The 27,885-nt window shown below is 46.1% G+C and overlaps 1 protein-coding gene across 9 annotated transcripts in view; it reads left to right on the top strand.

Annotated features, from left to right (window-relative positions):
• Positions 1-27,885, top strand: part of MAD1L1 (mitotic arrest deficient 1 like 1) — a 635,972-nt gene that overhangs the window by 384,673 nt on the left and 223,414 nt on the right. For 8 of the 9 annotated variants that reach the window (XR_014785506.1, XR_014785504.1, XR_014785505.1 and 5 more), the window contains one exon: positions 21,407-21,614. Coding sequence is in view for 6 of the 9 variants with exons in the window: in XM_084818232.1 (XP_084674358.1) it covers positions 21,407-21,614 (208 nt within the window). In the remaining 3 variants the exon portion in view is untranslated. Of the gene's footprint in view, positions 1-21,406; positions 21,615-27,566; positions 27,613-27,885 lie in introns of all 9 variants that reach the window. The other variant, XM_084818236.1, reaches the window with a different exon arrangement.

Below are 27,885 nucleotides of genomic sequence, written 5' to 3'. Positions count from 1 at the left end.
CTTCAATTTAAGCCGAAATTTTGCAAGAAGCAGCTCATGATCTGAGCCACAGTCATCTCCAGGTCTTGTTTTGACTGACTGTATGGAGCTTCTCCATCTTTGGCTGCAAAGGACATAATCAATCTGATTTCGATATTGACCATCTGGTGACGTCCATGTGTAGAGTCGCCTCTTGTGCTGTTGGAAAAGAGTGTTTGCTATGCTCAGCATGTTCTCTTGGCAAAACTCTATTAGCTTTTGTCCTGCTTCATTTTGTACACCAAGGCCATGCCTGCCTTTTATCCCGGTGATTTCTTGACTTCCTACTTTAGCATTCCAATCCCCTATGATGAAGAGGACATCTTTTTTTGGTGTTAGTTCTAGAAGGTGTTGTAGGTCTTCATAGAACCGATCAACCTCAGCTTCTTCGGCCTCAGTGGTTGGGGCGTAGACTTGAATTACTGTGATGTTGAATGGTTTGCCTTGGATTCGTACTGAGATCATTCTATCATTTTTAAGATTGTACTCCAGTACTGCTTTTCCCACCCTTTTGTTGACTATGAGAGCTACTCCATTTCTTCTAAGGGATTCTTGCCCACAATAGTAGATATGATGGTCACCTGAATTAAATTCGCCCATGCCTGTCCATTTTAGTTCGCTGATTCCCAAGATGTCGATGTTCAATCTTGCCATCTCATGTTTGACCACCTCCAGCTTACCTTGATTCATTGATCTGACATTCCAGGTTCCTAAACAATATTGTTCTTTACAGCATCGGATTTTCTTTTCACCACCAGACAGATCCACAGCTGAGTGTCCTTTCGGCTTTGGCCCAGCCGCTTCACTCTTTCTGGCGCTACTTGGAAATTCCCTCTGCTCTTCCCCAGTAGCATATTGGACACCTTCCGACCTGAGGGGCTCATCTTCCGGCGTCATCTCTTTTAGCCTTGTGATACGTTCCATGGGGTTTTCTTGGCAAGAATACTGGAGTGGGTTGCCATTTCCTTCTCCAGTGGACCACATTTTGTCAGAACTCTCTGCCATGACCTGTCCGTCTTGGGTGGCCCTGCACGGCATAGCTTATGGCTTCACTGAGTTCCGCAAGCCCCTTCGCCACAACAAGGCAGTGATCCATGAAACTCTTCACTACCACATGGATATACATGAGTTGCAGATGGAATGCCATTAAACCTTCTTTCCAAACTAGCTGAGAGTAGAGCACTGACGAAAATAAGTGTTAACAGATTCCTATATTTTGGGACAAATAATGGCCTCAGATACCTTGTTTACCCTGCTTGTGGAACCATAGCACCCCCCAAATGTAATAGAGAACACATCTTCATTGCAGATATTTGACCTGTTGAGATAACACAAATTTCACCTTCTTGTAGCCCAAGGGAAAATATATATACAGTCATGTGAAAAAGGACAGATATTGAAGCTGAAGCTCAAATATTTTGGCCACCTAATGCGAAGAGAAAACCCCCTGGAAGAGACCCTGATGCTGGGAGAGATTGAAGGCAAAAGGAGAAGGGGACGGCAGAGGATGAGATGGCTAGATAGCATCACCGATGCAATGAATATGAACTTGAGCACACTCCGGGAGAGAGCGGAGGACAGGAAGGCCTGGCGTGTTATGGTCCATGGGGTCACGAAGAGTCGGACACGACTTAATGACTGAACAACAACAACAACATGTGAAAAAGAAAGTACACCCTCTTTGAATTCTATGATTTTACGTATCAGAACATAATAAAAATCATCTGGTCCTTAGCAGGTCTTAAAATTAGGTAAATACAACCTCAGATGAACAACAACACATGACATATTACACCGTGTCATTATTTATTTTACAGAAATAAAGCCAAAATGGAGAAGCCATGTGTGAAAAACTAAGTACACCCTTACTGCTTCCTTAGGTATGAAGAGGCTAAGTAGCAGCCTGGTGCTGCTAATCAAATGCCCTTGATTAAATGATCATCAGCAAATGTGACCACCTCTATAAAAGCCGAAGTCTCAGGAGTTTGCTGGTCTTGAGCATTCAGGTGTGTGTTAACACAATGCCAAAGAGTAAAGACATCAGCAATGATCTTAGAGAAGCAATTGTTGCTGCCCATCAATCTGGGAAGGGTTATAAGGCCATTTCCAAACAATTTAAAGTCCATCATTCTACAGTGAGGAAGATTATTCACAAGTGGAAAACATTCAAGACAGATGCCAATCTTCCCAGGAGTGGACGTCCCAGCAAATTCACCCCAAGGGCAGACCGTGCAATGCTCAGAGAAATTGCAAAACATCCAAGAGTTACATCTCAGACTCTACAGGCCTCAGTTAGCATGTTAAATGGTGAAGTTCATGACGGTACAATTAGAAAAAGACTGAACAAATATGGTCTGTTTGGAAGGGTTGCGAGGAGAAAGCCTCTTCTCTCTAAAAAGAACATGGCAGCACGGCTTAGGTTTGCAAAGTTGCATCTGAACAAATCACAAGACTTCTGGAACAATGTGCTTTGGACAGACGAGACCAAAGTGGAGATGTTTGGCCATAATGCGCAGCGCCACGTTTGGCGAAAACCAAACACAGCATATCAGCGCAAACATCTCATACCAACTGTCAGGCACGGTGGTGGAAGGGTGATGATTTGGGCTTGTTTTTCAGCCACAGGACTTGGGCACCTTGCATTCGTGTCCGACTCTTCGTGACCCCATGGACCATAGCACGCCAGGCCTTCCTGTCCTGTGCTTTCTCCCGGAGCGTGCTCAAGTTCATATTCATTGCATCGGTGATGCTATCCAGCCATCTCATCCTCTGCCGTCCCCTTCTCCTTTTGCCTTCAATCTTTCCCAGCATCAGGGTCTTTTCCAGTGCCTTTTCTCTTTGCATTAGGTGGCCAAAATATTTGAGCTTCAGCTTCAGTATCTGTCCTTCCAATGAGCACTCAGGGTTGATTTCCTTTAGGATGGACTGATTTGACCTCCTTGCAGTCCAAGGGACTCGTAAGAGTCTTCACCAGCACCACAGTTTGAAAGCATCAATTCTTCAGCACTCAGCCTTCCTTATAGTCCAGCTCTCACAGCCATACATTACTACTGGGAAAACCATAGCTTTGATGATACGGACCTTTGTCGGCAAGATGGTGTCTCTGCTTCTGACTATGCTGCCTAGGTTTGCCATAGCTTTCCTCCCAAGGAGCAAGCGTCTTTTAATTTCATGGCTACAGTCACTGTCTGCGGTGATCTTGGAGCCCAAGAAAATAACATCTGTCACTGCTTCCATTTCTTCCCCTTCTATATGCCAGGAAGTGATGGGGCCAGATACCATGATCTTACTTTTTTAATGTTGAATTTCAAACCAGCTTTTGCACTCTCCACTTTCACCCTCAACAAGAGGCTCTTTAGATCCTCTTCGCTTTCTGCCATTAGGGTGGTATCGTTTGCGTATCGGAGGTTGTTGATAATTCTCCCAGCAATCTTAATTCCGAGCTCTGATTCATCCAACCTGGCGTTTCTCATTATGTACTCTGCATATAAGTTAAATAAGCAGGGTGACAATATGCAGCCTTGTCGTACTCCTTTCCCAATTTTGAACCACTCGGTTGTTCCATGTCTGGTTCTTACTGTTGCTTCTTGCACAGGTTTCTCAGGAGACAGGTAAGGTGGTCTGGTCCTCCCATCTCTTTCAGAATTTGCCACAGTTTGTTGTGATCCATACAATCAAAGGCTTTAGTGTAGTCCATGAAGCAGAAATAGACGTTTTTCTGGAATTCTCTTGCTTTCTCCATGATCCAGTGAATGTTGGCGATTTGATCTCTAGTTCCTCTGCCTCTTCGAAACCCAGCTTGTACTTCCGGTAGTTCTCGGTTCACATACTGCTGAAGCCTAGCTTGTAGGATTTTGAGCATCACCTTGCTGGCATGTGAAATGAGCGCAATTGTGCGGTAGTTTGAACACTCTTTGGCGTTGCCCTTCTTTGGAATTGGAATGTAAACTGACCTTTTCCAGTCTTGTGGCCGCTGTTGAGTGTTCCAAATGTGTTGGCATATTGAGTGCAGCACTTTAACAGCATCATCTTTTAGGATCTTAAATAGCTCAGCTGGAAGACTGTCACCTCCGCTAGCTTTGTTGTTAGTCATGCTTCCTAAGGCCCACTTGACTTCACTGGCTAGGATGTCCAGCTCAAGTTCAGTGACTGCATTATCATGGCTATCGGGGACATTCAGATCTTTCCTGTATAGTTCTTCTGTGTATTCTTTCCACCTCTTCTTAATCTCATCTGCTTCTGTTAGGTCCCTACCTTCTTTGTCCTTTATCATGCCCGTCTTTGCACAAAACGTTCCCTTGATATCTCCGATTTTCTTGAAGAGATCTCTAGGCTTTCCCATTCTGTTGTTTTCCTTGATTTCTTTGCATTGTTCATTTAACAAGGCCTTCTTGTCTCTCCTTGCTATTCTCTGGAACTCTGCATTCAGTTGGGTATATCTTCCCCTTTCTCCCTTGCTTTTCGCTTCCCTTCTTTCCTCAGCTACCGGTAAAGCCTCCTCAGACAGCCAGTTGGCTTTCTTGCATTTCTTTTTCTTTGGGATGCTGCCTCCTGAACAATGTTACAGACCTCCGTCCATAGTTCCTCAGGCACTCTGACTATCAGGTCTAATCCCTTAAATCTATTCATCACCTCCACTGTATATTTATAAGGGGTATGATTTAGGTCATACCTGAATGGTTTAGTGGTTTTCCCTACGTTCTTCAGTTTCAGCCGAAATTTTGCAAAAGAAGCTCATGATCTGAGCCACAGTCAGCTACACAAAACGTTTACAGAACCACCTTAAGCTTAGAACTTACTCCTACAATTCATGCCTGCCTCCCCACCCCCCACCCCAACAAAAGATGAGCCAGGGATTTCGCATAGACCTTGATAGGTAGAAGCACAAATTTGTCCCGCTTTTGTAAAATGAAAATGTTGGATGCCTTCTGTGACTGAAATATGACACCAAGGTACTTGAATCTCACTACTTGCTCTATAGGATGCCCATCTAAGACCCATCAGCCTTTCACAACCAATTTTGGTAAATATCATCATCTTTGTTTTATCATAAGTGATATTCAATAGTTCTTTTGACAATAAGAGGAAAACATTTTACAGGCAGGCTTCATCCCTAGCTTAGTTAATGGCAGTAGTACTGCATCTTCTGCTTAAAGAATTGGTACCTTAACACTTGCCAAGGTAGGAGGAAACAGTTAATCAGCCATTAAACAAGAGGCTAAATAATTTAAAAACAAATGAAACAGCATATACGTAATGACTCACCCTTGCTGAATCCCTTTAGTTATTGAAATAGAGTTAAGTAATATGCAAAACTGAAATACTTTGGCCACATAATGAGAAGACAGGATACCCTGGAGAAGATGCTGATGCTAGAGAAAGTGGAAAGCAAAAGGAAGAGGGGCCGACCAAGGGCAAGGTGGATGGATGATATTCTGGAGGTGACGGACTCGACCTTGGGGGAGCTGGGGGTGGCGACGGCCGACGGGAAGCTCTGGCGTGGGCTGGTCCATGAAGTCACGAAGAGTCAGAAGCGACTGATCGAATAAACAACAACAACAATATACCTTGTGGGTATAGCTCACCATACTAGTTAGTCTTTGAATAAAGGACTCTTAAGAAAAAGAGGTGCAGTTTATCAATTGAAGCTTAAAACAATCCACCCTGTCTCTCCCTAGAGATGGAATCAAATCCAGATTTCAGATCCCATGAAAGCTGCAAAAAGTCTTCCTCTGGAAGGTCTGGAATATTTCTCCACCAAATCAACTAAAGCTATACAATGATCCAGTGTGGGTCTCCCCTCTCTGAATCCAGCCTATTCCATGCCAAGAGTACCAGTTCCAGCCCAGATTTCTGTCAGGGTGGACACTGAGCCCATAGAATCCCAGAGTAATTCTGATTCTGAGGAAGAGGAGTCGCTCCTGGGAGAGATTCCTGATGGAGATTCCTCCCACTGGCATTCCTAGCTTAGATAGCAGTCCTGGGAGTGACAGAGCGTGGGAAGCAGAGTTGACGGACGCGACACCGATGCAGAGAGTGGCGCCAAATGGAGGGTGCGGAAAGGAGGCGTAGTGCCCGGTTGGCGTGCAAACAACGGTTGCGCCCAGAGGATGCAAGGGAAAAGGGGAGGGACTCTCCCTAGCCCTTAAGTTCAGGGTCTGCCAGTGATTCCCTTTCAAACGGGGACCAACTGTTCCAACTTAGGGCATAGGTACTCTGCTGCTCAGATCTAGTTGCTAACAGTAGAGTTGTTAAGTTGTAAAAGGAGAATAAAGCTTTGAAAAGAATCCCTTTGTCTGTGTCTGGACTTGGCTACTGGATTAGACTGAGAGAGGCCTCCAAGGAGCCCTTGACAGCTTGGTCCCCGTTCCTCCCCCCCCCTTCTCCTATTGCCTTATGGAGGGTGCCGGGGACCTGGCGGTGCAAGCTCTAGCTCAAGAGAACCAGATGCTCCGTGATCAGATGGCTCAACTGACGGCTGCTGTGCAGAATCTACAGGCTGCGGTTCAACCAACTCCACCTCCAATTCCCCCCCGCCGCAAGTTCCCGGTGGCTTTGCCAGAGACGTTTTGTGGTGAGAAAGGACTTTTTCAGATTTTCAGGGCCCAGTCAGAGCTGTACATGCGTCTTAGGCCTGAAGATTTCCAGACGGAACAGGTTCGTGTGGGTTTCATCATTAACCTACTGTCAGGCATGGCAGCTAGATGGGCTTTGGGGCTCCTGCTCGCTAATGACCCCCTGCTCGAGGACTATCAAGGTTTCATGACAGCCATGGCCCGTTTTTTCGATGACCCTCTGCACACGCAGATGGCTTTTTGGGAGATTCGCCGCCTCCGGCAGGGCAAGGACTCAGTTTCCAGCTACGCGACAACCTTTCGCTTGCTGATGCAGGATTTACAGTGAAATGATGCCGTGCTAGAGGCTCAGTTTTTGGATGGTTTGAACGACGAGATCTTAGATGAGTTGGCACACATGCCCAGCCTGCCTACTTTGGAGGACCTCATCCAGACCTACCTACAGATAGTCGGCTGGAGGAGCGCCGGCAGACCCGGCGGGGCGCCGGGGGCCGGGATTTCCCTCCTCCCATTCCCCCACGTTTCCTGCCTCCTCCCCCACCCTCCGCTCTGGCGCTGGGGATGGAGGAGACCCCGATGCAGCTGGGGGCTACCCGAGCCTCACTGCCGCCAGAGGAACTTGAGCGCCGGCGAGCTGAGCACCGATGTTTTCGATGTGGAAAGCTGAGGCATTTCGCCAAGACCTGCCGAGTTAAATCCACAGCTCCGCTGCCTCCTCCTCCTCGTCCCCAGGCCTGACTAGACTGCCCCCGAGCTTGTTGGGGGCCTCCAGTGTGGGGGTCAGTTCCCCACCAGGTGGGTGCCTTCCCCAACTGCCTCCACCCTCCCGTCTGCTGTTGCATGTTCACCTCCGCTAGCTTTAGTGGACTCAGAGGCTACGACCAGTTTCATGGATGAGACCTTCACCCTTTTCCACAAGATTCCTACCCTGCCCCTTCCCGCCCCCTTGGCAGTGGAGACCATCGATGGGCGTCCTCTCTCTTCGGGCGCGGTGACCCGTATTACAGTTCCGCTCACTCTACGCACCCAGTCCCACGTTGAGCAGATTCAGTTTCACTTAGCCAAGGTTCCCTTATACCCAATCGTGCTGGGTGTTTCCTGGCTCTCTAAGCACAGCCCTCAGATTTCTTGGGGGCTTCAGCAAGTGGAGTTTGCGTCTCCCTACTGCTGGGAGCATTGCCTCCCAGAGGAGATGCCAGTCCCAGCCCAGGCCTTAACCCTTTCCTCCCCCTCCTTGTCTGCTTCTGGCAGTCCTTCAGCGACCGTCATCCTCCCAGAGAAGTATGCAGCTTTTCGGGATGTGTTTGACAAGAAGGAGGCTGACCGGCTTCCCCCCCACCTCCCTTTTGACTGTGCCATTAACCTCATTCCGGGGGCAACCATCCCCGCTGGCCAGCTGTATTCGATGTCGGAGCCGGAACTTCGAGCTTTGCGGGAGTTTTTGGACAAGAATCTCAAATGCGGCTTCATTCGCCCGTATTCCTCCCCCGCCTGCGCTCCTACCTTCTTTGTGGCCAAACAATCTGGAGAGCTCCGCCCGGTGCACAATTTCAGAAATCTAAATTTGGTCTCCATCCCTAACAATTACCCCCTCCCCCTCATACCTGAGATGCTGGAGCGCCTGGGGCGAGCCAAGATTTTCACAAAGTTGGACCTGTGTAGCGCATACAATCTCATTCGCATCCGGGAGGGGGATGAGTGGAAGACCTCTTTCAGGACCCGGTACGGAGCGTATGAATACCTAGTAATGCCTTTTGGGCTCTCCTGTGCCCCCCCCTTTTCGCGTTTAATGAATGCCATCTTCCGGGACTATTTGGACACTTTCCTCATTGTTTATCTCGATGATTTACTTATATTTTCTGAGGACCCCCACGCCCATCAGTGTCACGTCTCTGCCATCCTCCAGCGCCTCCGCGAGAACCATCTTTATGCCAAGCTGGAGAAATCTGCATTTGACCTAACTTCTTTGGACTTCCTTGGCTACATTATTTCGCCTGACGGTATCAGGATGGATCCTGCAAAGGTCCAGGCTGCCCTCTCCTGGCAGGCTCCATCCACCAAGAAGGACTTGCAACATTTTCTGGGTTTTGCTAATTTTTACAGAAAGTTCCTGCCCGGTTTTGCTCGGCTGACTTCTCCTCTCACAGACCTCCTTAAGGGCAAGAAATCTCCTTTTCATTGGACGGCATCTGCCCAACGGGCTTTCGAGGAACTTAAGAAGCTTTTCAGTTCTGAGCCGATCCTGTTACATCCCGACCCGAGGAAGCCTTTTGTAGTGCAGACCGATGCCTCTGACTTTGCGGTGGGGGCGGTGGTCTTTCAGCCAGATCGGGAGGGCGGCGCGCTGCAACCCTGCACCTACCACTCCAGGAAGCTGACCATGTCTGAGAGGAATTATACCATTTGGGAGAAGGAACTGTTGGCCATCAAGTCCGCTTTGGAGACCTGGCATCATCTGCTGGAGGGGGCGCAGCACCCGGTCAAAGTTAGAACCGACCATCGCAACCTCGAACATCTTCAGACAGCCCGTGCCTTAAACCAGCGGCAGATTAGGTGGTCGCTTTTTTTTTCTCAGTTCCACCTTAAGATTTGCCATGTGAAAGCCTCCGACAACCTCCAAGCGGATGCTCTTTCTCGTAAGCCTGACCTCCAGCCAGTGAGTGAGGAAAATCCCCTCCCCCGATTCTTCCCCCCCAAGGCCTGGCGGCAGCTGCGGTGCCTTGTTCTTGGGAGGAGCTCCTTCTCTCTGCACAGCCTCAGGATGCTTTTGTTCGCACAAAGGTGGAGGAATTGGGGCTAGCCTCTGCCCCCCCCCACTCTACCCCCTTCTCTTTGCGAGGTGGCCTGCTTTACCATTCCGGCTGGGTCTATGTGCCTTCTAGACCCCTCTGCGAGAGGGTCCTCCATCAGTGCCACGACTCCCCCACAGCTGGGCATTTTGGCGTCACCAAGACCCTGCATGGAGTGACGAGGGATTTTTGGTGGCCTCGTGTGTGTCAGGATGTCAAGTCCTATGTCGCCTCCTGCCCAACCTGCCAGCGGGCGAAGGCCCCCTCAGGCAAGCCCACAGGCTTGCTTCACCCCCTGCCTACCCCCTCAGGACCTTGGAAACTGCTCTCCCTTGACCTCATCACTGACTTGCATCGCTCACACGGTAAGACCACTATTCTGGTGGTGGTGGATTTGTTTTCTAAGATGGCCCATTTCATCCCCTGCTCTGGGTTGCCCACAGCCAAGGAGACGGCAGAGCTGTTTGTGGCGCATGTTTTCTGCCTCCACGGATGGCCCGAGGGTCTCATTTCAGATAAGGGGCCCCAATTCATTGCCCATTTCTGGAGGGAGCTACTTGCGTTGCTCCATGTGACGCTCCGTCTTTCCTCCGCCCACCATCCACAGATGGACGGTCAGACCGAGCGCACCAATGCGACTCTGGAGCAATATTTCACTGTTAAGTCAATTACCAGCAGGATGACTGGTTTTCCTTGCTGCCTCTCGCAGAATTTGCTTATAACAATGCCTGCCATGCTTCCACCCGCCAGATTCCATTTTTTGCCAATTTTGGTTACCGCCCCAAGGCCTTCCCGTCCACCCTAGCTCCCTCTTCAGTGCCAGCGGCCCAGGACTTTTTAGAGGAGTTGCGAGCGGTACACCACCTCTTATAGGACTCCCTCGAGCAAGCCAAGACAGCCTACAAGGCCTCTGTGGACCGGCGGCGCCAGCCGGGTCCATCTCTGCAACCGGGGGACTGGGTTTGGTTGTCCACCCAATACCTCCCCTCTCACTCGCCCGCAAGGAAGCTCGCACCTTGCCACACGGGACCTTTCCAGATTACGGCCCAGATTAACCCTGTTGCTTTTCGCCTGGCTCTCACCCCCTCCATGAAGATCCATCCTGTTTTTCATCGGTCCTTGCTGCAGAAACCCCTGGTTTCTGGTGACCCTCATCGCTCAGCCGGCTTCCCACCGCCGCCAGTGCTGGTGGAGGGGGAGGAGGAGTTTGAGGTTGCAGAGATTTTGGACTCCCGCCTTTCTCGCGGCCGCTTGCAATATCTGGTGTACTGGAAGGGGTACGGGCCTGATAAGCGATCCTGGGAACCCGCGGAAAATGTGCATGCTCTGTTGCTGCTGAGGAGCTTCCACCAGCTGTACCCCCACAAACCCGGGGCCCCAGGGGAGGAGCATGAGGGGGGGCCTCATGGGAGCGGGGATGATGTCAGGGTGCACACTGAGCCCATAGAATCCCAGAGTAGATCTGATTCTGAGGAAGAGCAGTCGCTCCTGGGAGAGGAGCGCGCGCCTCTTTCCCAGGGCCAACAGCTGATGGAGATTCCACCCACCAGCATTCCTGGCTTAGATAGCAGTCCTGGGAGTGACAGAGCACGGGAAGCAGACTTGGTGGACGCGCGACGCTGACGCAGAGAGCGGCGCCAAATGGAGGGTGCGGAAAGGAGGTGTAGTGCCCGGTTGGCGTGCAAACAACGGTTGCACCCAGAGGATGCAAGGGAAAAGGGGAGGGACTCTCCCTAGCCCTTAAGTTCAGGGTCTGCCAGTGATTCCCTTTCAAACGGGGACCAACTGTTCCAGCTTAGGGCATAGGTACTCTGCTGCTCATATCTAGTTGCTAACAGTAGAGTTGTTAAGTTGTAAAAGAGGAATAAAGCTTTGAAAAGAATCCCTTTGTCTGTGTCTGGACTTGGCTACTGGATTAGACTGAGAGAGGCCTCCAAGGAGCCCTTGACAATTTCACATTTATAGCATAAATCGTGCATATAGTTTACCAATGATATATACAAGACTAATCAGCCTATACTGGGGGGGGGGGGGAATCTGATCTAGGTCCTTTCTTAAAAATGGGAATAATTATTGTGCTGCTCCATGTCCATGTCACAGGAACTTGACCTGTTCTTGCTATGTGCCTCGACAGAATAGCCAGTTCAGTGCCCACCATGATTTCTTTAAGATTTCAGGTCAAATTTGATCCAGCCCAGACATTCTTTTGTCCAGCAGGCCCCCTGTTATAGCACAAAACTTCTTTTGAAAGTCCCGTCAGATTCAGAATTCATTTATCATGTGATATGGGTGCCTGCTGTTGTAAAAACAGCACCTCCTTGGATGTGCAGTACTGTTCTTTGGATCCTGGCCATTGTATTTCACTGGTGTTCTTGTAATAACAAAATAAGGTGTGTGTTTTTTTAATAGCTTACAAACTATTTCACTTCAAAATGAAGCGTGAAAAGATTTGAAATTTATAAATAAATCCACTAGATCAGCCCAGAGGCACGTCTAGTTCAGCATCTTGCGACTTACAGTGACCTACCAGATGCCTTTGAGAAGCCCAAGAACAGGACATGAACACAAGTGCCCTCTCCATTGTTTGTTCCCAGGATCTGCGATTTAGCAGCATCCTGCTTCTGAACATGGAGGTTGAAGCGGTCCCCTGGGAACTCTGCGCTGGCTACTTGGGTTTTCATCTATTTTAATTGTGTATTATGCTGTGTAGTATATCACATTCAGCTTTGTACAATACGGTATTCTTTATGTCCATTTTGTGTACTTTAAGGTAGTATTGCCCAGTTGGAGCACAGCGTTACAGGATAGTTAAGCCAATGCTTGCTTTAATTCTAAGCAACATTTTCCCCCGAGTGCATGTTCTCCATACACATGAAAGAAGAAAAAATATTTAAAATATTTGAGCTGAGACTTTTCTAAATGTAGAACAGTTGACTGTGTTTCCATGTTTTCAATGAGGAGCAGAGCTGAAACACCCTCTCTAATCAAATCACAGATCAAAGGCTGTTATTTCTTTGACTTTGCAATTATGAACTTGCCCGTGGAGTTTCAAAACAAAACAAAATCTGCAAAACTGTAATTTCCTGCAAGTATAACTCCCAAACATACAAAGACCTTGGACGTGTGAGCTGCCATACTGGATAGAAATCGCTGTTGAGGTCACTTTTGGTCATGAAACGTTAATATCTCTGAAGAAGGGAAGCAGCAAAGGTGACAACACTCATTGTTGCCTCATTTGGCATCAGCTAATGGCAAGTAATCCAAGTGGCACATAACTCCATCCAAGTAGTGGCTATACGGTGAACATAAATGGACATTTGCATTATACCATGTCCAAACAAGACTTACATGAAACTGAGAAAGGAGGGTTCATGGTTGAGACTCCATCTCTCTCCAGCAACGGCCTGGGTATCCTTAGACAAATATAGTCACAGTTTGACTGGCATGGTGTCAGTTGTGCTCCTGTGCACACATACTTAAAATATGTAAAAACAGATATAAAATGTGGGATATAAAAAGTAATAAATACATAAATATACTTGGGACTGGGAACAGGTCCCAGTGAACTCTGTGCAAACATCCATAGGATCAAGCTTTGGTAGATATAGTTAGGTATATCTAGCTAAGCAACAGCAGATTGGGTGGATGGGTGAGAGGAATATGGAGTTCTTTTCAAGAAATGTAAACAATCAGTAGAGACCACTATGCCTTGTAAAATGGCATTCCTTTAAGGCTGCCTTATCAGTGTTAAGAATCCATCCTCCCTTTAATTTGTCTCTGAGATTTTAAAGTGAAGCAGTCCGAGCTCTGCATATCACACATTCTAACATGGCTCCCCACTCCACCCCATTTAGCATGTTGCTGTGTCCCCATGAGCTTTATAGAGGATGTTGGATTTGCAGTAGTTAACGGTAACATTGTTTGTGCTTGCATGCTGAAGCTTTCTGGCACCTCCTACTTGTTCTTTACTATTAGAGTGGAACCCAGTGTATATGTGTGATTCTGTTGTATTGTTTGACAATATGGTCTGTGTTGGGAGTTCAGCTGGTCATACATGCATTGCGCCTCAGTTCTCAAATTGTGTAGGAGATGTTCCAGAGGTCTTCGTGGAAGGAGACCAGCCAAGGGAAGAGGACTTTATTCTAGGGAAACCACTGTAGGAAACAGACATGCAATTCATATGCCTTCTCCCGCTTGAAGGCACTCTGCTCTGTGCCCACCTTGGAAATAGGAGAGCGGCCTAGGCCCCAGCAGAAGGGGACATTTGTCTGGTATGAAATTTGTCCAAAATATCCTGTCTCTTCCTTCACTACCCCAATTGGGGTAGCCTGGGCCAGGACCTTCAGCATACCTCGTGACTGAGGTGCTTGTGGTTTGTGAGTTTTGTAGACAGTAGCATAATTCCCATTTTTTTTGGAGACCACATAGAGCAGATTTGGGAGAGAAAAGCAAAAGGGGGGGGGGAGCTTGGACAAGAATTTTCTTCCAGCATTTCCAATTGCAAGGATGTACACTCCTGCCAGAGCTGCGAGGAGCAGGTGGTGCCTATGCCAGTTGCTCTGTTTACTTGCTTAGTCTTGTCTTTGCCATTTCTGTGTGAATACAGTTTGTTTGGAGGGCGTTTAGTGATCCCCTGGGTGTGGTTATCTGCCATAACAGAGGGAGTTGCGTGTTTGGTCAGCATGTTTGCCTTTTGTATGCCAGGTCCAGAGGGAACTGTTTGGATGCAGTTTAGTTTAGGGTTTTCCTCTAATCACTTTAACAAGCCTGAGCAAAGAAGCAAAATGAAGCAGCAGCAATTCCATTAAAACTGTGTTTGTGGGGAGAGGCTTACTCTTCATCTGAAGTTGCCACGCATTGAGTGAAGGAATGAGTTCCCCCATCTCCATAACATTTGAGGACTAAGCCCCAGCTTTGGCAAGGCTATCACAAAGGGAGAACAAATCCTTGCACACATGAGATTTTAATGGTGCACTGTTTTACAAGCACAGAGTGCTTTACCCATACTGTCAGGCTCACATCAGCACAGGGCAAAAAAGATTGGATGCTCTACAAGGAAGTAAATGCTCTCAGTTGAAAGGCAACTGGCTGTGGGATGAACACAATTCCTTTCCATCTCTTTCTGCTCTGTGTACATTTTTAAGTATTCATGAAGAGGTAGCTGTTCCCAACCATCCCTTAAAAATGGCTCTGGGGATGATTTGACACAGTTTACGGATATAGGTCACAATTCAAAATTAAACACTCTTCAGCCACATTGATTTCAATAGGACAGCTTTAAGTATGTGCCCATCATTTGCAAAACTGTCGTTTGGATTGTTTGGACTTTCGGCCCATTCAATCCCAGAGGCTCTGAGTAGATTGCAATGCATTTAAATACACTGGTTGCAACTTAAAATTTAGATAACTAAATACATTTTTACCCCCCTCATCCTAGCCTTGCTGCAAGGAACTTACAGTTTAAATTTCAGCAACAATAAAGAGAAGAAAGGGAGAAATGAGGGAAGAATGTACAAGTATATGTGCTTAGGCTTAATTTCAATTGGAACCAAGGATAAGCCAAAGCCTTGACAGAGAAGGTGGTGTTTGAAAGAGAGAGAGAGGGGTGAAATGATGTAGGTGTCATTTCCTCTGGGCCTTGGCCTTTCCAGGGAGTAGGAGAAGACACTGATGAAGATGAGGATCAGACTGCTCTTCCAGGAGAAGGACAGTCAATCATTTACTCAGCTGTCACCCCACCACTCAGCCAGAAGACACGGCCTTGCAATCATCCTTTGAGACAGAAGATGAACCACTGGCAGAACCTCCATCTCCCCAGCCTCATAGAAGTCTGAGACTACCCAATCAGGTGAAAGCCTTTTAACAGTCCAGCCAGCTCTTCCAGAGGGGTTGGAGCTGGCCATACAACAGGTCTTGGCTGCCTACATAAGGCTTCAGGTGGCGTTAGTTTGCTGCTGGGACAGTATCCTCCTCTGGTTCTAGTAGAAGAAAGCTCCAGCCAGCAAAGCTCACTCTGAGCTATCCATGGTCCTGTTGCAACTGCCCTTTATACAAGAGGGCTTCTGCCTTGACTTAACTTATCCTGTCTGATGTGCTCACCTTAACTCGACTCTGCCTGTCTGACACAACCTCACTTGCCTCGACTTGACTGTTCTCCCTAGACTGGACTCTCCTTGCTCTGATTTGGTCCTGTCAAATGCCACTGGCTTGCCCTGTGAGCCTCAGGTAAAGGCAGAATGGGACAATAGGTATTCTCACACTGAGGTTCTAGTCATGAGGGTCAACAAGAGAATATGGCAGCAGGTTTGTGTTTGTTTGTATGTATGTATTTATTTATCCCCCCCTACCCACGCAAATTATTGATACTGAGATAGTTTTACTGCCTAGAGCACCAAATCACATAAGTGGTTTTTTAACCTTTCAAGAAAAAATGTTAATCTTTGATGTTTGCCTGTGTCAGGCACAGCTGATAGCAGTAAATCAAGTAATATGTCACTCCAGGCTGACTTGAGACTCTTTCTTACCTATGCCTGCTACGTCTGAATTACAAGGTTAACATTATTCCTTATGAGTAGCACCAAGAAAGGCCCTTGGTTTTTCTGCTTCTTTCAGTTTCTCCCTCTCTACTTCTTTTAGTTTCTGCCTCTCCTTTATCTTTTCCTCCCCAATCCCACCCCCAGATTCTAAATTTCAAAAGTGCTCGATAAACCACTGAAGTGAGCAATAAGTGTTATGTCCCTGGTGCACTTTTTTTTTCTTACTACAGAAAAGTGTAGCTCAGTCCGCCAGCTCCAGTGTGTCTTCATAGTGTGGTGTTGCAGAAAAGACTCTCTCCCTGATATGATTACCAAATTGTCAAACTCTTATCTTTTGCCATTCTTCCAGCAAGATGGTTGTAGAGCTTCTATTAGGGTCTCTTGCTCTTAAACTGTGCTCCAGTTGTCTCTGCATTTCACACCTGCCTGGGGATCACAAAATAGATTTTACATTGAGCCAGAATATGTTTTGTTTCCGATATCACCTACTCCGGTTTGTTTCTACAAAGAGGCAATATCAACAGGAAATGGTTTTGAAACATTTCCTTCAGATTTTCATCTACTGTTTATAAGATTTTCCATATGGCACTGATGTAATTTTGCAATTCTGTCCTTTTCCTCCCACTTGCAATATGTATGATGGAGTTGAGCCTATGTCACTTATGGTTTAGTTATCCATATCAGCCTGCCTGCACTTTAAGATCAGAAAGAGAGGCCCTTCTCATTTGCCCACTTGTGAGAGCAGTCAGGTGGGTGAACACACGTGAGAGGGCCTTCTCTGCAGTGGCCCCACATCTTTGGAACAAGCTGCCGTCAGAGGTCTGCCATGCCCTGTCACTGAAGACTTTTAAGAAGGCCTTGAAAACATATTATTTTACCTTGGCCTTCTATTAATATGACTGCTACTGCTGCTGTTAACATCATTGTTGGTTTTATTGTTGGTTTTAATTGTTGCTTTAATTGTTGGCTTTTATTGTTTTTATGTTTTTATCACTTTTAATATTTTAACTGTTTTTATGAATTTTATTGTAAGCCACCTTGGGAGGGCTTCTGCCCTGAAAGGCAGCCAAGAAATATTTTAAATAAATAAATAATCCAGATGAGAGGGTTTACAAAACAGTCGGAATAGTTGTTAAGGGGTTCTTTTGTGTTCACTTGAGCTGATGCCTGGATAGCAACATTTTTCAAGGCCGTGGCTCAGGCCTTTTATGTGGTGGCCCCATCCTTCTGGAATGCCCTACCAATGTGTGTGCTTTTCTCCCTCCCTGATTGTTTTTTTTAATGGACTTTAAAGACCCAGATGTTCCAGTCTGCTTTTAAATGAATGGCTGTCCATTTTTCTTTTATTAATTGGGAGTGTTTACTGTTGCTGTTATTTTAAATGTTTTATTACAGCGTTCTAGTTAATTGTATTTTATATTTTATTGTTTTAAAACACTACTTTGTACACTGCCTGGAGATGGCTTTGCCTCAAAAGGCAGTATAAAAATATTTTAATAAATAAAATAAATTTGCAAATCCAAGGTGTAGACTGCCATATCAGGGTTTTCCATAGCTGTCAAGTCTTGGCCCAGCTATAAACAAACTTATCTGTTCTGCCTGGACCAGTCTTCTTGACCTTGTACACCTTTATCTGCAAAGTGATATGCCAGCAGAAGTATTTCTTTTGTTTTTATGGGACAGCCTATGCTTTATCGAGTTTGTCAATCAGTGTTAAATTTGCACTTGTCTTTTATGAAAGGGTTTCCTTGGCTTTGTGCTTTCTTGAAAAGGTCCTTGTGCCCACATTAGCCAAGGTGAAGCCAGAACACAGGCTGGGGCAGAAAGAGGAATGGGGGCTCTCTGGCAATAAAACAGCTGAAAATATTTGGGTTTACTCTGCTCAGTTTGTTAAGATCAGTTCAGCAGTTGATCCAAATGAATTCCAAGCTTCTGTAGCCCTTTTTTATACTGGCAACAATTCCTTTATCTTTGTGGAAGTGTTGCCTGGCTGCTCTGCTGTCAGTAGTATACAATGGAAGGCATAGGCTCTCCCCTTAGCTAGGAGTCCTTGAGCTGCAAGCTTTCAGATACATACCCATCATTGGCATAGAAATACATTAGGGATCTTTCCCAGAAATTTAAAATGAGATGGATTCTATTACAGCCCTAAGGTATTGGCCTCGTATCACAATGTGTTTTCCAGCATGTGCCTCACTTTAATGTCAAGCGAACAATTTCCCAAACAATGACTCAAGTGCAGGTGGCCTCATAAGAATAGGATGAGCTGCACCACTACCTGGCCCGGGCTGCCTTTAAGAGTGTGTTCTTATAAAAAGACGCAGATATAATGGGCTGAGGGAGAGATAAGAGCTCACAGCACCACTTTGGGAGTGGATTTTCAAGAGAGAAATGGGAGTGAGCAAGGTAGTGGTCATAGCAGGGAAGGTGTGGATAATCCCCCGTTATCTGTGCCTCTTTTATTTCAGTGTGATCTAAGGAGTACCTGAAGTCAGACCTTTACGTGGGACAACCTTAGTTCGAGAACACTTTATATTACAATAGTGAATGCCTGGTATTAAACCACAAGCGTGACAGGTTGGCTCTTTTCAATGCTATCTGAAGCCTGGCCTGATTAACAACTGGAGTGACTGGAATGTGTTCCTGAACCCCTCATCTGAAAGGGGTTACTAAGTACAAATACTTAGCTGCAAACCTGTAACTTTTTAATATTTTGCCGCTTAATGTGAATGGAGAAACACCCACCGTGCTTGAGCCAGGAATGGAAAGAAAATCTAATACACCTAATAAAAAGAGATTTAATAAAATCTGATACACAACCTGTGGCTCTTGAAACCTGTGACTTGTCCAGGGGGAAATGTTTTGGCTTCTTGCCCTGCACAGTTCTCCAGAGGCAGGCAAAGCCTGCCCTTCACATTGGTTCCAAAGTTGCAGTAGTGGCAGAGCAGGTGGATGTTATGCTGAAATCCTTCTTGGTCCCGATTGACAGAATCCTACCATTGCAATCGGGTCTCCATTGTGCTCGGGGACACCACTGCTACTGGCTGTCCATGAATGCTGCCTTGGTGTATACTTCTATGCATACAAAACATCATATGCAAATATGGTTGGACACTTTCAGCCAATCCCTACTAATCCCCCTTTGCATCCATCACTGCACCCCCCACCCCCCGACAGATCCAGGGCACTGACTGCTGGAGCAAGATTTTAAGACTTGTATTGTGCAGGCGAATTAACTCTTTGCAGGGACCCTCCCACCAATTATATTTTCTGTAGCTGTGTTCTGTTGTTTAAACAAGGTGCCTGAGTGGCTGGATATGTGTCGCTAGAGGGCACTAAAACAGCTGCAAGATCTTTAACCTGTATGCTTTGGTGGTGTTCGCTGCTAACTCCGTACAAGAAAAAGGTGGAGTGAAAAATCGTCCTTTATGTTTGCCGTTTTGCTTTTAAATGGATCCACTGTGAAATCATAAGCCATAGTACAAATTCTACGGAAGGATTTATGGCTGGCTGGGGAAGTGTCGGGCATTAGGTTCAGCTGCTGTTTTTCGTCTGCAGAAAAACAAAACATAAGAACAGGTATCTTGTTTTTTTTGTTTACAATTTATTTAGCAAGTTGGTTGTACAAACAGCTGCCCGGTTAGTGATATAAGGCGCTCCAACTGCCTTTTAAATTATTTGGAGATTTGCATGGATTTTTCCATAGAAGCTTAAAATGGCTTATCATAAATCAAGCCAATAAAGCATTTTTGATGTAAACAGTGACTTTGAAGCTCCTCATAGTCTTCTGTGCTCTTACTACCCTCTTGGAGCTCTTCTTTTTTCCCTGTGAATCGGCTGCTGGCTTCATTTAGCTTTTGTTTGAGTGCCTCTAGTGAGTCAGATTTCAGTTTTGCCCATTTCACCTGACCGTCTTCTGCTTTATTGGGAATCATAGAAGCCATGAGATACTCCATCACTATTACCAAATGTTCCAGGACACTTGCAACAAATGGATTAAATACAGCTCCATCAAACTTCCCAGTGGCCAGTGTTTGGATGCAGAAGTCCATGGGGCGTCAGAGTCTTGATGGGCCATTTGTCTCTTGATGGGGCATCCACCTCTTTACTAACCGGTTGAGTAGTCAGGACTGCTGAGGCTGAGTCCTGAATTATTCCTTGCTGGCTGCCAGGCCCTGGCTCTTAGGATGGTGTTCTGCAGGTATTTGGGAGGCTACATAAACCCAGGACAGCTTTTGAAGCCTCTGGCTGGTGGGCCAGCTCACCGACCTTCCTTGTGCCCCAGCCCCATTGCATTCCGGCCCCCCCTTCAGCCACATGTGTTCCTCCGTGTACAAGGGTTTCCTGCTGCTGATCCTCCCTACTGTTGGCAGCTCTCCCAGAAGCAGAGAGAGCTTGTACATGTGGAACAGCTGGTCACACCTAACAGCAAGCAGAAGGAACCAACTGAATTGAACCCTTAGGCCTGGTTCACATGTAACATCAACCCAGAGTATGGGTGGCATATGGATTGTCGTTGAATTGTGGGCTGTTGCTGAATCATGGGTTGTTGTTCTGTGCAAACCCACTATGGTTTGCATATGGGTTGTAAACCATGAACAACGCAAGAAGAGAACCCATGGTTTGTTATTGGGTTGTGAACTCTGGGCTGTTTGTGGTTAAGAACCCATAATTAAACCATAGTGGAGGGTTCACACATAACAACAACCCACAATTCAGTTACAACCTGTACTCTGGGTTGTCGTTATGTGCAAACCAGGTCTTAGTGTGTAAGTGAAAAAAGTAAGCCTGTCACATGCCTTTGAGTCTTGGCTTTTTAGAAAAGTGGAATTATTGCAACCCCCCCCCACACACACACACACACACACACAACTCTCTGCCAAGTGTGTGGCTGTATTTTCTGAAGACATAAGTTTAACTTCACTGTTGTTTCACTTTGAAGGGAAATTAATCAGCTATTCTAGGATCTGGCTCATCAGTTAAACTGCTATAAATATATTTCACCTCTTGGGAAAAGCGCAAAATGAAATCTCTCTTTGTCATTAAAGACAGTTTTGTCTTTAAAAATTACATGCTATGGAGAAATGTAAAACATGTGATAATGAAACTTTTGTTTCTGTCCTTCAGAGTATTAAGAATGTGCAGCTACCCTGGGGTTGACTTAAAGCTCATTTGCTCAACCATGTGATAAGTTCAGTTATTCCATGATAGATTAGTTGAGTAAAATGGTTGTCACCCATTAACTGTTCTTTGTTGAGCTTTTTAATGGCATGAATGCCATCAGTGAAAGTAACTTCCACATGATAAGCTTGTTGTAAGGTAACTATCACTTTGATTGATTGCTGAACCTTACCTGAATCCTAACATTAAACTATATGTGTGCGGTTTTGCCCTTCTGCCTGCAAGGCTGTGCTGTGGTTAGGCATGATCCTCTCTAGCATGCTGTGTCCCTATTGATCCCAATTGGTCACATTTCCATATTTTGTAGGGCTATCATGATCCCAGTAAAACCAAGGTGCTCCACTTCAGCATGAACCCAGCCAGCCTGGCTAGGCAACAGCGCCTGGAGGAGGAGGCACATCTGAGGGAAGAATGTGAGCGCCTGAGAGAGATGGTTAGAGTACTGGAAGGGGGAGGTTCTCTCCCAGAAAAACCTGAGCGCGCTGCAAGTCTCCAGTCACCCCAGGAAATTGCTGGTATGTGTCTGCCTCTGTAGTCTCATCCATTACTTTTTCATCTCAGGGTTGCTCTTTGAACCAATACCAAAGGGCAACATTTTCGCGTGTGGGGTGGGTGAGGGGTAGTTGGGGGGATTAAACTGCAAAAAAGTAGCATATATAATAGGGTTTAAGTATAGATAAGTGTTTGTAATAATTTTTTAAAAAATCTTCATGCTAATAGTGCTATTAACACAGTCAGCCTCTTGCCTTTTCGATTAATTCTTCGTAATAATAACAGTCTTGTGGGTTAGAACCAGTGAGCTGATACACAGGCTCCTGAGGAGAAGGATGTCAGGGTGGAAACTGAGCCCACAGAGCCCCAGAGCAGTTCTGATTCTGAGGAGGAAGAGCAATCCATGGGGGAGGAGCTGGCTCATCTCTCACAAGCACAGCAGCTGGCAGAGATTCCTCCTGCCCGCATTCCTGGGATAGATAGTGACCCTGGCAGGGAGAGAGCGATGGAGGGGGGCTTGCTGGACGCTCAGTGCAGACGCAGGGAGCGACGACAGATGGAGGGCGCTGAAAGGAGGTGCTCCGCTCATTTGGCGCTAAAACAACAGTTGTGTCCCAAGGACCCAAGGGAAAGAGGGAGGATCTCTTCATAGCCCATAAGTTCAGAGTCTTCCCGTGGCTCTCCTTCAAACAGGGACCAACTGCCTTACCTGGAGCTTAGGCTACTCTGCTATCTTTCCCCAGTGCTGTTCCTTGCTTAGTCGCTAGTGATTAGTATTTGAAAGAGTCATAAAGGAATAAAGCCATGGAAAGAATCCTTGTCGTCTGTGTCCTGAGTTGGCTATTGGAGGGGACTGCAAGAGGCAGCTAGGGCGCTCCTGACAGCGGCGAGATTGCTTTGATCTCACCCATTCTAAAGAGTAACCCTGACTGATATACAAAAACCTAGATAGCCATGTTGGTCCATTGGGGAAGAGGGCACTAACATCCACTGTAGGGTAATATCCTTATTAGCACCAAACAAAACATCCAAACAAAGCACCAATGGCTGGAAGGGGGGTGGGGGAGTTGGAAACATCCAAATCTTCTGAAACAAGATATCCAAACAAAACATCCAAAGAAAGCTCCAACCTCCACAGTAGGGTAATAACCTTATTAGGACCTTGCTACAAATGCTACAAATTAGTGAAAAGTTTTTGAGTTCTCCAGGACTCTTCATCGGGTTGGGGGATGGGACGGGGGACTGAGACATTGATGACAGGTTCCTCCAGAGAGCCTGCAAGCATTGCCTCTGACCTGACAAGGTAGGAACAATGTCTATGAGGTGCTAAGAGGGTTAGAGACTAGGCCTGCAGCAGAAGTAATAGGAATGTGGTAGATGGATGTTGTTTAAGTGGCACCATCGATTTCAAAACTGTGTTAACAAGGGCCTTGTTTTTGTGAGCATAGCAAAAACAACAACAATCCTGAACTCTTTCCTGTCTCTTAAAAAATAGTCCAACCAACCTTGATGCATCAGGGACTCTTCTCATCCAATAGCTAGGGGTTCATGTAAACAACTGTAGAGCTGTTAATCTCTGGCAGGTGGAGTTCGTAGTTCCCTAGATAGATAAACAAAGTGATCTGTGAATGAACCGAGATAGGCAGCTGTGTGGCTGGAACACCCTGCTCATGCAGACAAGGTGTAGCAGGATAATAACCCTGTGCTGATAACTTCTGAATCTTAATTATATAAGGAAGTGCAGGAGCAGACAGGAAATCTTTCCCCTTTCATAGCTGCGCAAAACAGTCGGCTCTTGAGCCTCTCATCATCTGCAGTTGCTTCATTGGTCAATTGGAGGTGCAGGGGGAGGTGGGGAGATAAAGAATAAATGAATCCAGTTTGCCTAAAAGGCAAATTTATTGTTGTCCTGTGTCTCCTGGAGAGTATTCCTCAACCCTGAGATAGCTCCTCTCCCTGGAGCAGCTGGGCAGGATCAACATCTCCCATTGCTTCTCCAGGCAGAGGGTCCGCCCTGCCCTCCCAGGCTGACCCTGCCAAGCAAGCAGAGTGGCCAGGTCACTTGTTCTTAAATTTATTGCTGAACATCGCTATTTAAATCACTCTAAGTGTAACTCTCTGCTCCATCAAGCATATCTTAATGTGTCCATGACCCACGGGGCTTGTTTGTGCTTTGAATTTACTGTGGGCCTGTGCTGAGTCGAATTCGATTTAGCCCTCATGTGTCCTGCAGTGGTGACACCAAAAACATCTGGGCTTCTGTGTAGGCTGCTAGAAATCTGTATTGCACAAGCGAGACACCACTGGAAATCTGTGTTGCCCGTTTCAGGTTGCTGAGGGCCAAATCTTCCCCTTGAAACTTTTAACACAGGGTAAACATGCGTGCAAGCCGAGATTCTGAATGGATCCTGTTTCCAGGTGTGGACCCTGCTGACTTGTTTTTTGCTTTTGCTAGCATCATCCAGAATGCTGGGGCAGGGGGAGAGATGGCCCTCAGTGGTCCTGTTTTCTGCCTGTTTGGATTTTGGTACTCTTATATTGTGGAACAGGGCCTTTGATATCTCTACAGTATGGGCTTGGATAGTTTCGCAGCTCCACTTTCATGAGAATGTGCAAGTGAAAATTTAAAACAAAAGAAGAACACATCAATACAGCCTTGGGTCAGCTTTTTGGTATGGGTGACAACCAAGTGCTATGCAAACTCACTTTGAATTTAGCAGAAGTTAAAGGAGTAAGTGGTCAGATTCAAATGTGTTGCAAGTCTTAAAAATGCATACTGCTCAGGGGTTGAACCGTGCAGAAAACCCGTAGTGCTGGGGGAACCAGTTACTGCCTTGGATCAGTCATACAAAGAACACTGCAGCAAAGTGTTGCCTGTGACTGTCCCAGTTACACCCTTGGATGCAATCTGGTCATATGAATCCATTCCCTTGGAAGTCTGAGCCTTCTCATTCATCACTCATTGTTGTCATCTCCTCCGGTGTTCCTTCAGCCATGTATCTGGCTTGTTGTGACCTCTCGAAGTTTGTCTCTTACGATAGACTTTTTGCAGCTTCTTCCAAAGCAAGCTGACCCCAAGCCTGTGGTGCATTAGATAGTCTCATTCCACTAAATTCCCAGACTGCAAAACGTTTGGAGGGGAGAGGGATGGCTGTCTGATTAACTCATGTCAAAGATTGTCTTTCTTTTTTTTTTTGTTTCTGCAATTCAACCTGTGGGGGCTGTTGCATCTGGTTGCCTGCTTTTGAAGCAGGGCTAGATGGACCTTTTGATCAGATCCAACAGAGGTTGTCTTGTGTGATCTTTAAATTTTAGGGTCATCTTTAAAGAGTTTGGGTGGGATAAAAGAGGTAGCTTGCTCTCTGTCTCCCTACACAGTGCAAATGCTTTCTGCTCTCCTGTTTGCAGGTCTTGCACTCCTCCTCCATGCCCCTCCACTCTCCCTGTTAAATGGAAGGTGTGTATGTGTTGTGTGTTTGTGGGAACTCAGCCTCAGACCCTACTTCGTGCCAAAATACTTGCAGTGCTGTTGTCTGCTGTTGGCATAGACTTAAGAACATTAAGAAGAGCCCTGCTGGATCAGACCAAGGGTCCATCTAGTCCAGCATTCTGTTCACACAGTGGCCAACCAGCTGTCGACCAGGAACCCACAAGCAGGGCATGAGTGCAACAGCACCCTCCCGCCCATCTTCCCCAGACTAGTAGCCATTGATAGCCTTTTCCTACAGGAATTTGTCTACCCCCTTTTAAAGCCATCTAAACTGGTGGCCATCACTACTTCCTGTGGTAGTGAATTCCATAGTTTGACTATGCGCTGTGTGAAGACATCATTCCTTTTATCTGTCTTGAATCTCCCACCAATCAGCTTCATAGGATGACTCCAGGTTCTATTATTTTGAGAGATGGAGAAAAATGTCTCCCTATCTGCATTCGCCACACCATGCATAATTTTGTAGGCATCTATCATGTCTCCCCTCACACTCCTTTTTTCCAAGCTAAACAATCCCAGCTGTTGTAACATTCTCTGTTAGGGGAGATGCTCCAGCACCTTGATCATTTTAGTTGCCCTTTTCTGACTTTGGTTTTATTCTGTGGTTGTTTTAAATCTGTTTTGGTTTTATGTTACATTTCATCATGTTCTTAAATTTTATTTTATTTTAACCTCTGTTTTGTGAACCATCCAGAGAGTTTTTTCCTGTTGTGCAGTATGTCAATGTAGTAGGTAAGTAAAGGCACAATCCTATGCATGTTTAGACAGAAAAATGTTCTACAACTCCCAGCATTCCCCAGCCAGCACTGCTGGCTGGGGAATGCTGGGAGTTGTAAGACATATTTCTGTCTAAACATAGATAGGACTGCACCCTAAATAAATAAAAAAAATGTCAGCAACCTAAATTCAGACTGAGTGGCAAAGTGTATGTATGGTGAAAGCTGGATTCTCTTCAGGCCCAGTCAATTAACATTAATGCAGTAAGAGGTGGTTGTCCAAGTAAAGAGTATTTATGCTTTGATTGTTCATTTGTTTCTTTTTTAAAATAGATTTGTGTGTAGCTTTGCAGACTTCCTTAATGGCAAAGCAACTCTGTTTAGATTTTCTTAAAGATAAATAGGCCGATCTTGATAGACAGGGGAATTAAAAGGGTTGTGTATTGTTTTCCTTCAGCATTGCCAATACGTACTGAGCTGTCATCTCAACTTGCAGCATCTAAAAATGTGGGTGTCCCTTCGCCAGCCAGCTTTGTTATGCCCAGGAAGCTTGTTGTGATCCAAAGCAGTTTAAATTTAAGGTTCAATGGATTATAATTACAGCACCAAAAAATAATCAGGAAAACATTACGGGTGATGAAGCTGATGGGTTTTGAATATAACGTGTTGGCTACTATTAAACCCTCTCAATGGATGGGAATGCACCATGGACTCAGTGATGGCAGTTCTGACTTGTGGGTTAGGTAATAAGGATTTTTTTATGGTGGGCGCTAAACCTCATTAAATGTGACTCCATTAAAAATCAAGGTTATGCTGGACTCTAAATCTCTTTGAGCACAGCCGGTGGAGGCCGTATCACAGTTCTGGCAACTTGCCATGGAGTTCATTGGTGCTTTTTTCTCATTTGCTTTGTAATAGTCTCTATTAAAATGGGTGACATGGCTATTGAGAAGGAACACTTCGAATGGCATGCCCTATGAACGCCCCTCCTCTCCCTCCCTTTTGCCTTGTGTGATATGAAATTGGCAGATGGGATGGTCCAGGACGTATTACTGGGGCAGAGCTGCAGCATCTCCATTATCAGAATGGGCTATAATGCTCCAGAGTTTTGGCACAGATCATACATCTGGCTTGTGAAACAGCATTGACGACGGGCAATGTGTGAGGAGTTGACCAAAGTCAGGTTGCCATGTGAGGCACAGCTCTTCCAAATTCCTGTGTCCTTGAAGCGAAAGTTCAGATAACAAATATGAAAGGATAGAAGGGGGAGGGGCTTTCACAAGACACTTCCTGTGTTTTGATTCCATTTCCAGAAATCCTTGCTACCATTTTGGGGTCCCCTTTCTTTATCCTTTGCTTGTTTCCTTCCCATGCCTGCTCCTCTTTTACTCTTGCTTAATTTCCTATGTTTCACCTTCTGTGCCTTGCATACTTTTTTCTCACACTAACTCAATGATTCCAGTGATTTTATTTCTGCTTGCTTTGGCACAACCCCTTATAGGATTCTTTAGTAGCTCCTGAATAGATCTGTTGCACTGCAGATCAATCTTGACAATTAATTTCTGTCAAGAAATGACAAGGAGATAAAGCGAGGCAAATCCTTTGGAAGGATATTTCACTCATGTCTTTCTACCATGACAATTAGTGCCTCTGTGTGGGAGGTTGAACAACTGTGTTTCAGTGGTGGTTAGGGGTGCTTGACTCAGCTCATTAAGGTTCTTCATTCAGTAGTAATCTGATATTCTCTCCCCATCCTCCCTCCTCCTCAGGTTCTTCAGCTATAATAGGTTGTCTTCCTCAGAGACACCAGACCAGGTATGCCTGAATTACATTGCTGTGCCTGAACTAGACCCTTGCTCTCTTCTCCCTGCCCAAATTCAAAACAGGCTTGGTTAAAGCCTCAGGTTGTCTCAGCAAGCCAGAGCAGTATGAGAGCAAGGCCAGCTTCCTTAATTAAAGAGAACTAGGTCTACTGCCTTCACCAGGTAGCCTATGAATGGGGGGTGGGATGGGGGGACAGAAATGGATGCCCGTACCCCTCCTTGATATGCAAAGAACTTAGCAGCTAGGTGCCTTTTGCTCATGTAA

Source organism: Heloderma suspectum, chromosome 12 (assembly GCF_057233095.1).
Source record: "Heloderma suspectum isolate Gila_16-S chromosome 12, 16-S_ref, whole genome shotgun sequence".
NCBI classification, from domain to species: Eukaryota; Metazoa; Chordata; class Lepidosauria; order Squamata; family Helodermatidae; genus Heloderma; species Heloderma suspectum.
The sequence above is the reverse complement of the archived record's forward strand: the minus strand, read 5'-3'. Positions and strand labels throughout refer to the sequence as shown.